The sequence below is a fragment of the Mya arenaria genome, chromosome 14 (genome assembly GCF_026914265.1).
Source record: "Mya arenaria isolate MELC-2E11 chromosome 14, ASM2691426v1".
Taxonomy (NCBI): Eukaryota; Metazoa; Mollusca; class Bivalvia; order Myida; family Myidae; genus Mya; species Mya arenaria.
Window position 1 is genome coordinate 32,786,564 of NC_069135.1, and position 12,914 is coordinate 32,799,477.

General features: G+C 35.9%; 1 protein-coding gene and 1 long non-coding RNA gene across 4 annotated transcripts; one reads left to right on the forward strand and one right to left on the reverse strand.

Moving 5' to 3' along the window:
- The first annotated feature begins 359 nt into the window (after positions 1-359).
- Positions 360-3,371, forward strand: LOC128216632 (uncharacterized). 2 transcript variants are annotated; one of them, XR_008258105.1, is made up of 5 exons: positions 360-572; positions 853-1,033; positions 1,533-1,633; positions 1,823-1,928; positions 3,191-3,371. It is a non-coding gene; the product is annotated as an uncharacterized LOC128216632 (long non-coding RNA). The 2 variants fall into 2 exon arrangements; XR_008258106.1 differs by lacking the exon at positions 853-1,033.
- A 5,058-nt stretch (positions 3,372-8,429) lies between these two features.
- On the reverse strand, positions 8,430-12,905 carry LOC128218438 (uncharacterized). 2 transcript variants are annotated; one of them, XM_052926104.1, is made up of 3 exons: positions 12,828-12,905; positions 9,683-9,747; positions 8,430-9,469 (listed from the first exon to the last, which is right to left on the reverse strand). In XM_052926104.1, exon 3 carries the CDS (start codon positions 9,358-9,360, stop codon positions 8,683-8,685), a length of 678 nt encoding a protein of 225 aa, XP_052782064.1. In that variant the 5' UTR covers positions 9,361-9,469; positions 9,683-9,747; positions 12,828-12,905; the 3' UTR covers positions 8,430-8,682. The 2 variants fall into 2 exon arrangements, with proteins under 2 accessions (XP_052782064.1, XP_052782065.1); XM_052926105.1 differs by having other exon boundaries at positions 9,679-9,747.
- Positions 12,906-12,914: the final 9 nt, after the last annotated feature.

Here is a 12,914-nt window from a genome sequence, read left to right on the forward strand (position 1 = left end):
AAAACTTATAGAACTGTTAAGGGTCAATATCTATGCAATCATTATAATTGGTGGAGCTAAAAAATGTATTTGTATTCATACCAGTTTTGATGCATTGTAACTAAATGCAGTACTTTTTTTTCTTACCAGTTGATGTATTGTGGTGCAGCAGATCTCTGAGGCCGGGCTTAAAGCTGCACTCTCACCGATTGAATGTTTTGAAAACTTTTTAATTGTCTTGGAATGAGCCAATTTTTGCGAAAATCCATTGAAACCAGTTTTTCAAGACTGCTAACAAAATATTAAAATCACAGATTTTTATGTAATTTCAAAAATTGATGTTTTATGCATTTTACTTAAACTGTTTATATCCGTTTAAGCCATAAAACATTAATGTTCGAGCAGAAATATGAAAAACTGTGATCTGATCCTTTGTCAGCATTCTTATATCATTGCTTTGTATATATTTATGCAAAAATTTGCTTTCCAAGACCAAAAAAAAAAAGTTAAAAAGGTAGATCTGTGAGAGTGCAAGTTGAAGAGGGGCACCCATTTCGAAGCATGTGGGTCACAGCCTGGATCAAGCTTTCTTGGTATGTCAATTAGAAATGCAGGAAAGAAACAAAGCTAGCGTGTAGGCAGTTTGTGATATTGAATTCAGGGATAGGTAATTTAAAGTAAAAGTTGAAGCTACTCTCTATATAATGTACTTTCTCAAAGATTAAAATGAAGATATAATGAAGTATGTCAAACTTATTGAACTGGTAAGGGTCAATATCTATGCAATCATTATGAATGGTGGAGCTAAAAAATGTATTTGTATTCATACCAGTTTTGATGCATTAAAACTTGCAGTACTTTTTTACTTTCCAGTTGATGTTCTGTGGTGCAGCAGATCTCTGAGGCCGGGCTTAAAACTGCACTCTCACAGATTGAACATTTTCAAAGACAAAAATTAAAAAAGTTGTAACTGGTAAATCTCTGTGAGAGTGCAGCTTTAAGAGGGGCACCCATTTTGAAACATGTGTTTCACAGCATGGATCAAGCTTTCTTGGTATGTCAATTAGAAATGCAGGAAAGAAACTAAGCTAGTGTGTAGGCAGTTTGTGATATTGAATTAAGGGATAGGTAATTTAAAGTAAGAGTTGAAGCTACTCTCTCAATGTACTCTCAAAGAATAAAATGAAGATATAATGAAATTTGTCAAAGCTTAAAGAACTGGTTAGTGTTAATATCTATCAAATCATTATAATTATTGGAGCTAATTTCTGTGAAGGGTTATTTGACATTTCGCAAAATTCTGTGATGCTGAATTCAAGGATTTATTTTGCATAGTTGGCAATAGTAAATGTTATGAATGCTGACTTGTCATTTTATTTTAATTACTCAGATATTAATCTTTAATTGAGTTTTTCTGATGATGTAAGGCATAGTGCAGAGATTTAGTTTAGTAACAATATGATTTGATAGCACAGCTTAAGTGATGCTAGTAATCTCCAGTACTTAAGACAACATACCATTCATGTTTCTGTATCATTCCATCCTTCCTGCAGGTCGAGACACCCTGTGTTACCTAGCCCTGACAACCATCAATGCAGGACCTTGCCTTGAGGACATGGATTTGGAAGACTCGTGCAAAGTCATCGAAAATGAGGTATGCCTATGCCTATGGTTTTACTAATATGAGAGTTGAAATTGGTTTTTGCTAGCAGCTCTATTGGGACATCATTCTGTTTTCTTTTCTTACCAAAAACTTGTTTACAGTTGACATGATGAAGTTATGAAATGATTGAATGCATATGCATCTTGCTACATTTTTTATACGTACATGACATTGTTGCAGTGGTCGTGATGTTGGATCCTGCTTGTGGAGAAGTGGCTGAAATATCTCAATTTGGGACTGCCGGGCCTCTGGAATTCACCTCATCATCATCACTGGTGACAACAAGGTATTGAGATAGTTTTCTTAGATTTTAAAAATACAATATTTTGCAATATTGTAATATAGTTTTAAGGCGAACAAGGAAATCAAATAAATTCATCAACTTTGTTGTCAATAAACAGTAAAACTGTGGTTGTTTGAAGAGGTGGTCATTAAAGAAGTGGCCGTCGTTAAATAAGTGGCTATCAGTTGTGGTCAAAGCTTAGCCCTGACTTTTTTTTCTTCTAAATTCATATGAAATATACTGAATGACAGGAAAGGAAATTTGATATGGTGTGAAAAACCAATTATATCAACTAAAGAATGATGGCTATTACTTGATGAGGGCATTTGATAAACAATTGTGAGAAGTTAATGATGAGAATTTAATTGTGATAAATATAAATAAGTAATAAACATAAATATGAATAAAGGGCTACATAAGGGTCCTGGTTGAACATCAAAATCTTAAAATAATTCCTGGAGAAGTCTTGAAAATGACAGCACGGAATTTGCACATAAGCTGGGTATCTCAAACTTCAATGCAGCCTCAAGCTGGCTGGACCAGTTGGAGTAGAGTGGTATCCACTTCTTGTCCATGTGTGGCGAATCAAACAAGACCTTTGAGTTCAAAAATGTAGACTGCAACAGTCGAAAGAAGAGCAAGGAACAGGTGACAGCACTAGTCTTGTTTGTGCAAACATATGTGGCACCAATAGTGGGTACTTCTTGTAATTGGCAAGGCTATAAAACCAAGATGTTTCAAGAATATCAAGACACTTCTCCTTCCATACAAGATCCAAAAATTGGCCTAAATTGATGCACAGTTGTTTACAGAATGGGTGACTAGGATTGATAGAAAGATGAGATGTTCTCACAGAAAGATAGCTCTTGTCATTGACAACTGCAAGGTACATCATAAACTCAAAACATTGACAAAAGCGGAGTAAGTGTTCCTGATGCCAGATACCACCAGCAAGACTCAGCTGATGGACCAAGGGGTCAATACATGCACAGATTTCAGCCTTACTGTTGATGATGCCATGCACCTTATAAAGCATTCATGGGAATGAATGACAGATAACAGGATAAATGATTGCTCTTGTCATGCTAACATCAGATTAAGGTTGTAGCCAGGTGTCCTCAAGCAATCACAGTTTTAGTTTAATGCATTGTTAACAGCCATTAGTTAGTGTCAAATGTAATTGTGTTTCACATTTTCAAAGGCACATGACTTGTTCTTTTATGCTGATTTTGTAAATTTGGCTGATTATCTTGACTTTATTGCAGGCTACTATTGAAGCTATCTTTGAAAGAATCGGAATCTTCAGTGAGACATAATCAATGTCTGTCATTTATGGGCCGCAAGTTGGATGATTTGCCCCTGATGACCAGAAGTCAGCGTGTATGAGAGCCTGTCTATTCGCCAGTGTTAAACGCGCACATAAGAGCTAGATCTTGGAGAACCTGCAGGAAGGAGAAACCTCACCCATGGTAGGTTAGTATTTAAAGCTGAAGTCTCTTGCATTTAAACAAACAGGGTGTTTAATACTTTTACCCGCAGGGTACAAGTGTACAAGCGATGCCATCCAGGATGTTTTCCACTCAATAACTTAAGAATCTTTTGCCCAATCATCACAAAATTTGGTCAAAATGTGTATTGGCATAATATCTTTGACAAGTTTGATAATCAGCCATATTGCTTAAGTCACTTGTCATATTGCAACCAAACTTGGTATATTGAAGGAGTTTATAGAGACCTTTCATGGGATTGTGTTTGGGGCTCTAAGATTCATGGTCAAGATCAAGGTCACTGTTTCTAAAAATTGAAAAATGGTTAGTACTGAATAACTTAAAGATGATGTTATCACGTGATATTACCGAGGTAGGTGTACAACTTAATTATGTCACACGATTAGAGTAAGCCTTTGTAGCTCAGTGAGTGCGACCCTGGACTACAATTTTGGCGACACAGGTTAGAACCCGGTTTCCGACACAATTTTTTTTTTACATTTTGGTACTTTTTTTACAATTATGATATCAAAGCGTAACACATTCTATTAGATAATTGTCCTGAGATTAGTTACAGAATTATTTTTTTCGGGGTGCCAATACTTGAGAAAGCCCCTTTAAGTAAGGGTTGACATATTGTGACCAAACTTGGTATATAGGAAGAGATTATGGAGACCTTTCTTTTGATTGTGTTTGGAGCCCCTAGGGTCAAGGTTACTGTTATTAAAAATAGATAACAGTGTGGTACTTAAAATATCTTTAGTTAGGGTTGACCTATTGTGACCAAATTTGATATGTAGGATGAGTTTATGAAAGACTTCCATGTGATTGTGTTTTGGGTCCCTAGGGTCAAGGTCAAGGTCACTGTTAGCAAATGAGAAAAAAACAGTTGAAACTGAATCTCACAACAAATCTTAAGTTCTGTTAATTATTGAAAACCTCGTTTTGTCACATCATGGCGTTCTTTGTCTACTTTTTATTTTTACTTTTTTAATTGCTTTATCAGGCACGTATAACATTAGTGTATTCATTTCTTAGACAAAGCGGCATAGTCGAGCCTGCTGTCCTACACAGTTCTTGTTTGAACGTATTCTTGTAGTTTTTTGTTGTCATCTATGTCTTAATTGTATCATACTTTAATCTTTTGCCAATCTTAACAATATTAGAATGAAACTTGTGATCAACGACCATCCACTTGTGTGTGGTAGGGCCCATCGCTTAAAACACTTCAATGGTAATATTCACTGATACGAGAATTATGTAATAAGGAGACAAGTAGTGCGCTGAGGTTCCTTTATTGAACACATAACAAACATTAAAACATATAAATTATTTAGCTATGTATATACATAAGGCACAATGTACACAATGATCTCTCGCTGTCATATACATGTACATAATGCTATATTGTGTCTCTATTATGACATGAAACATGAATATTTATTTATATGATCATTGGTGATTTATTTGACCATTTGATTACTTACATGCATATAATTCTCTATTTGTAAATGTATAGTCTATTGTATTTGTTAATAAACTAAAAAACTAAAAACTATAAAAATACAGAAAACATTTGACCTTAAACCATCAAATAAAAATAAAAATGTTTGCCAGTAAGAGGACGACATTTACCCATTTATGACTAAATACACAAACATTCACATTAATACCATGTATTTTAATACTATTTGTGACAGGTTTTTTTTTAAATGCTTAAGTATAATTGTATGAAATGGTGTAAAAATCATTATTAATAAAAGGTCTTAAACCAAAAAAAATTAAATTCTTATGTCATAAATACTGGTTTGTGTTTGAAACTGGTTGCCTTATTGAAAATATTTTTTGATTTCAATTTTACCATTGTCAGTCATTTGATTAGAATGTATAAAGCCCTATTGAAAATAAATTTTAATTTCAATTTTACCAGTGTCAGTCAATTGATAAGAATGTATAAGTCTTCTTCAAACGAAGTTTTTTTTTTCCAAATGTGACTTCACGGCCACTAAACGCCAGCTCCACCATTTAACGGGGGTGCAAAGAGAAGGAGCTGTCAACATTTCCGTGGTGCAGCTGTGCCCTGTGTTTACTTCAACATATTTTATTTGATAATTGTATTAAACAGATATATTTCAAAAATATATTTTGCTGCAGATTGGCTATGATTTCATTTCAGTATTTTTTCTCCCGAATTGGACTGGTGCATATTTTGAGATCTGCTGGCATTTCAAGTATACTTCGTTGCTTACATGCACCGTAAGAAAATTCTGGTGCATGCAAATATAACTGCTATGTTTAGTACTTATACCAGAACACAACAAAACTAATTAGCACTTCTTAAAACGGAAATATGCAAATTATAATAAAGGTGGTGGCACTGTTGCTCTTGTGATGGCATTGTCGAGTAGTGGTGGCGCTGTCGAGTCTGTCTTGCGCCCGAAGTTACATAAAGATTTTTACTTGTAACACGTATCTTTTTGCAAGATTAGTGTTCATAGGAGCTGCATGCCTTAGTTAAAGCCATGCACCGAAAAATACCCCTAGCATTTGTGGCATGCCTCTAAATTCATTAAAATATATTTATTTTCTTTATATTGTCAGGATTTCTTCAATGCACTCTTTTCAGGGTTGGATCCAGAATTTTACATGGGGGGGGTGTAACTCAGGGTGTACCCCTTTGACCTGCGCCGCTTCATCAGAAATGAAATTTATAGGGTTTAAAGTGTTGGCAGGGGGGGTTGGGGTCCTCCCACAGGGGATTTTTGACAATTTTTAGAAATGGTGCATTTTGTGCGTATTATATTACTTTTCTTCTATATTGAAATAAGAAGGATTACAGCTCCTATGAACAGTATTCTCACAAATAAAGATATGTGTTGTTTCAAGTCAAAACCTTTATGTTATTTCCGGTGAAAAAAGTACTCGACAGCGCCACCAGTACTTGACAGCACCATCACTAGAGCAACAGCGCCACCACTTTTATTATTATCTGGATATTTAAAAAAAAATATATATTTGCATGCGCCAGAATGTCCTTACAGTGTGTAAGCAATGAAGTATACTTGAAATGCTAGCAGATCTCAAAATATGCACAAGTCCAATTCAGTAGAAAAGCTCCTGGCACCACAGTTTGCACAATATTGAAACGGTATCGTAGCCAACCTGTATTTTAAGTGTTAATTAAGTTACCAAATAAAATTTAAATCATACTCACATTTGTAGAAGTACCAAGGAAGTGTTGACAGCTCATTTTTTTGCACCACCGTTAAGTGGTGGAGCTGGCATTAAGTGGCCGTGCACTTACACTATTCAATAAAGTTTGAATGAACAGCAAAAAATGTGGACTGCGGTAAATACTGCTCATAAAATACAGTCTGTAATGATTGAGGTTGGTTCTGCACATAATATTAATAAATACGATCTGAAACAAGGTTAAATATATCAATGTGTCCAATCATTACGAGGTGTAGTGGCAGAAGTAACGTTGGTTAGTGGTTGAATAACGCCGGTTTGTGGATGAAAACAAGACCAGAGGTAAGTAATTTAAATGTTTGTTCATGAGGATAAGTGCAAGATGACCTCCGTTTACAGTATTATTCCGTGTGTGTACAGGGCACGACACTAACTTTTTTATTTGGTGACATGCTGAATCACCCACCTAGAAAATTTGGGTGACCGGTAAAAAAATGAGGGTGTGTCTTTCAAAAATCTGACACTCCCGAAGCCTAAATCCACATTACAAAAATATCTGAAGAAGTTCAAAATTATTGTCAGTTGTGTTAAACTCCGATCTCTGGACCAAACATTGTTATCTTATTATTTTACTTTTTGTTTTCTTAGTATTTTTCAATTTAAACAATGTAATTTCTTTAGAAACAGTTTTGAACATTTTGAATAAGAGTGTCGCTTTAAGTAATGTTGTATGATGTGATGGACTTGTCATATTTTGCAGTGAGGTAAAGCTGGTTGCACAGTCTTTTTTCAAGTTCTATTTTTTAAAGCAATCTACCAACTGAATTTGTTCAATTTGACAATAAATCTGTACATTATTGCTCTGTTTAATTTAAAGATGCCATAAGAATGAACTCCTAGTGAAATTCAGTAATTTTATATAGTGTACCATATTCACAGCTGCTGTATCTGAATTTTTGAAAATCACACTACCTAAAAGTATTCATGTTTATGTTCTTTTCATATTTTTTGGTAACTACTTAATCAAAGTTTATTTAAAAAAAAAACCACATAATATATTCAATATCTCCCTATATCAAAAAGAATATAGACAGTCTGAAGTATGATTTCTGTCAAAAAATATATTTTCCAGCAGTATTGCTTGACAAGGGAGATCACTGCTTCAGAAATTATCAATACTGATGAGAAATTATCCAGAAGTCTGTAAACAGTGTCCAGGTAAACATTAACCCCACAATTTTTTTAATCATCAAGCCCTATATTTTCATCACCAATCAGGCTATCTCAAAGGAGTTTTTCGGATCCTGGATCGTTTTTCATCGCCTCGGGGGATTGGGCTATCTTTATTTCGCACACTGTAGCAAACAGTATTAAAATACACTACACATAAGAGATTTCATACAGACAAAAATTATCTTGCCATTTTATGTTCTTTTTTTTCTAACTTTTAAAGTTTTAAAGTTAGTGGATCATACTTTCCATATAAAAGCTCTTGTTTTTTTCCCTGAATAATTGGAGAACCAGTGACATTGTGAAGGAAACTGAATACATACATGGAATAATTACAGGAGGTCATCTTGAACTTATCCTCGTGAACAAACATTTCAGTTTCTCGAATACTTGAATAATGAATTTCTTACCTCCCATCTTGTTTTCCACCACAAACCGGCGTTATTCAACCACTAACCAACATTACTTCCACCACTACACCTTAAACAATTGGACATACAGTGTATATAGTCATTCTAAAATGCCGTCCAGGCTTTTTTTTTTAATGATGGTTAGCCTGGACCAGGCTAACCATCATTAAAAAAAAAGCCTGGACGACATTTTAGAATGACTAACAGTGTATATAGACAATAACTGGTAGAACACTGAGATATCTGGTATTTTCAGGTTTACAAGTTGAAAGCTTGATTTTGTCTTTGTGAATATCAATTTCTATGGTCCTTAAAACATGAAACATTTATATTTCTCATCATGTGCAGTACCTTTCAAAATGCTACAGGTACACCTGATGTCATCATTATTCAAAAATAGGATAATACAAAAATGTATATTTAATAATTTAGCACTTTTTACATAAGATTTGGCTGAGGTAGGTTTTGTGTGCTATAAATAACTAGGAGGTAGCTGAAACGAGGTAGTCCTCCGTTTTCCAGTGAAATGAACTGGTAGCACAACGGTAGATCTGGCTCTTCCAGCGAGGTAGCAGGCGCGCATACTTGCAGATGTTCAATGGCTGTGATATCTTGATTTTGCAGTTGATCCTGATCGGGCTCTGAGTCATCTGCAGGTTGATATGTCTCCTGGCATATCGGTGAGTTTTCAGGCGGTGGGGTGTCTGTGAGGAGGTTAGTCGGTTGCTGGTTATGTGGTTGAGCTATAGGTGTTCTTCGGCCATTCTGATTCCTTCTTGGTCCCATGTCCAGGTACTGATTGGCAATTGGGGGGGAAGAAAGATACCTCTGTTGAATGCCTCTATGATTTTGCTCAGGAGGCTGGCTAAGAGGCAACTGTTTTGGAGAATTTATGTCGCTTTTTTGGCCATTTGTAGTATTAGATTTTGTATGTTTTTCTGACGCAGCAGTAGAACTTTGTGCCGATGCCTCATCTGATAAAACTCTTGGGTCATCAAGATGATTTATTTCCCCTGATGTTGTTTCAGTCGATGTGCTTGAGGCTTGAGCTTGTGTGGACTGGCTTGCCCTCGAATTATTTCTGTCAGAATCTGTCACCTGTTTATTATGGGACATGTTGAGGCTTGTCAAAGTGCAATCGAAAACTGGGATTTAGTTGTGTAATGTAGGAATGTCACAAGATGAGGTAGACTGGTGTGGGGACCACTGCACTGCCAACTAAAGTCTGAAGTAAGAAAAAAAGGTTTGCTATAATAAATGTACCTACAAACTTGATTTGTGAAGGGAGTTGAGAATAAAAATGTTTTATGTGAGGGGAATTTCTGGAAGAACAGTTTTAGTTTTATCATAATTGTTCCTGATGCTTTTATGTTTATTTTGAAATGAAATGTATTTATTCATTTGTTTCAATTGATTCCAAGTCTGATAACTTACCCACCTCGTAATTGTGTAAGAGTGTTCTGCTAGCACAGTGTGTATGCTCCATGTACAGTTGAACACAAACTGAAAAAGAATGTAATAAATAGAATGCATACTGTAAAATATGTCATATGGAGGGCTTATTGCAAGAATGTTGAAACACCTTCTACTGTGGGTGTATACCACGTGATATTAATTGCATTATAAATGCTAGGTTGGAAGGCAATATTTTGCTTCACATGAAGACTTTAAACAAAGTTTACTTCATTATTTATTCACCATTATAAATGAGACATAATGCAGTCCATGCCGCTTACAGAGCCCCACCTTCGGTCTTTTACTAGAGTTTGATTGAGAATTTAGTTTCTTAAAACACTTTGACAAACCTTTTCACAATATGGCCATCTGACGGAGCACTGTCAAAACATTATTTCAGAAACGGGTTTGTCAAAGTGTTCGATGAAACTAATCACCTTATCAAACTTCGGCAATAAAATGAAAGGGGGGCTCTTTTAGCGGCATAGTCTTTATTTTAAGCAGAATGTTGCCTTCCGATGTAACAAAAATATGACATAATTTATCACATGGTATACACACCCTTTTCTATCTCTGTATAGAGTAACACCTGTCTTGCAGTAATGCTATGTTTACACTATGTTCCCGGTGGCCACAGCAGCCCTGTTTCAGACCACTGTGGAGAAAACGGGATAAACATGAGACAACGCGGGGGAACGAGATATGCAAATGTGACAGAACGTTATTGCTGTGCATGCCGGGCCAGAATTTTAAACTGTCAAAAAATTCGCCACAGCAGCCACGGTGTGGATGATACACGTAGTAGGTCGTAGTAAAACAGGGTATACGTAATGACACGTGACAGTACGTTATAGGACGTTACACAACTTATAAATCGTCCGTAGGGGGGCGGGAATCATATGTAATCCCCGGCAACTAAAGTTCCTTTCCAGTTTTGTCACGTTGTGCTTTGTTTTGTCACGGTTTTCACGGCAAGCTAGATTTTATTTATACTGTGGACACAAACGTAATACAAAGTTCTACGGTGTTCACGTTCGATGCATAGGAAGCCTTGACAAAACGTGGAAAAGGCATCAGACCTGAATGAAGACGTGAACAACGTGAGGGATCCCATCAGAACGTAACGGACCGGGACACAACGTACATGCATCCCTGGTAGACCGCGCCCGGACCTTAGTGCGCCTTGGACGAACCACTTTTTCGCCCCTACGGCTTGTCACGGTTACCTTGATAAAACGTGAGGAAACTTAGCACAACCTAACAAAACTTGTTTATGGAGACAAACATGGCCAAAATCACACGGCGCAATACGTTTCGGGCAAACGGGGCTGCCGTGGCCACCGGGAACATTGTGTAAACGTAGCATAAGCAATATGTGATATTTGTTTAATTCTCATAATCTTCATTGATTTAACTCCATTCAGGGAACTGACATTTGCAGTTCAAAAGGTGCATACACAAAATAAAACTTATGCCCCCATCACACTAGGCCACGTCCTCAAAAATCTGGCAGGACAGAGTCAGAACTTGGTCATCGTAGAAGGAACGCAGAAGACACTGATAAGGACATCGTATGGACTTTATGGATGTGAAGGACGTGAGCGGACTTTGAACATGTTAAAAAAAAACAATGTAGTGAGGACTTGGTCGAACCAGGACGTAGAAAGAACTTATTAAGGATGTATTAACGATAGCATGGACTTAATGATGACTTAAAACCTAGTAGGAACTTGATTGACGTAGTGCAAGTCTGGTACTTCTTGCTATGTCAATGGAGTTCTCACCACAATCTCTCGACACTTTTACTACGACTATGGTACTTTAATGCCACGTTATAGAAGACCTAATTTGGTTTGTTAATATGTTCTTTCGGTGCTTAACACGACTAAGACACGTTTGTATCAGGTTCTTACCACGTCCCGTCAGGTTCTGAACAGTGTTCATGTATAAATACGGGATTCAACTCCCCTATAACTTCATTTTATACCAACACAAAATATGAATGAGAAATAGGACGGTTATAAATAGAACATGGTAATTCCATCTCGATCACATTTACAAATAAATTCAAGTCATGAAGACGTGATAAGCACTTGGTAAGCGTGTGGTGCATTTAAGAACTTGACTGCAACCTCGCAACCTTCGTCAAAATTGCCAGGACATAGTGTGGTCTTCATGGTCTTCATCTACTCAGTGTGATAGGGGTATAAAATAAAATTAGCATCCTTCAGGAAGATTACTTATGATATTAGGAACTGATAGTATAATATCTAGAATCATGTCATAAATGTCAAGTTATATACATGTAAATTGTTCATGTTTACATTTAGAGGTAAAAATTGTGACCAAATGATAAAAAAATACTAATAGCAATGTTAAAGGGATTTTGTTATTAACATAGCAAAAAACATTGTTTGACCTGAGTGTTCATTCAAACTAAAATGCAGTGAACATTTAAAGATTACAATGTATACAAATATTTTCCAAATACCATCAAATTGCCATTGCGGGTGAGAGTGGTCAAGTGGTTTAGGTGTACGCCACTCACTAAGGAGGTTGTGGGTTCGAACCCCACCAGGGTTACTTTCTCATGGCCTCTCAAAATGGACACAGTACAGATTTCTGTTCAGGAAGCAGACCCCAGAATGATCTTATAAGCTATCAGCTTTTGTCACAATCGAGCTAAAATAAATTAGTATAAAACAAATTTCCATCTATATAAAATAGTAAGAGTTTGCATAGTAGTATATTATAAATGTCAAACACTAATAATTTATAAAAAAAGAATTGTTTTCACTTGCTTTTCCAAAATAGTGAAAGAATATCAATAAATTAAATCCCATGCTTGATTGTGCCAACAAGGGTCTTTTAAAAAAATCATTATTTTGGGATTTGAGTTCAGACCCTTCAAATTTTGAGTAGATTGCATTAAGTGCACATTTGAAGATAGTTTGTCAATAACACGGAGTTGAAGCTCTTCTGTAATCATGTTATTTAACCCTGATAATTTGTTTATTACGCAGTTTCATGCTATTTGTGATTACCGGTACATTTTAATATAATAAAAATTTCTTAAACTCAAAACTAAGTTTACATAATGCTTGGTCTCTGCTGTTAGAAATACATACCGGTTTATTCCACAATTCATAGTTTATGGATACTTAACTCACTGCTCTTTAAATATCTAACCATAACACAAGACCCCGGAAGTATAT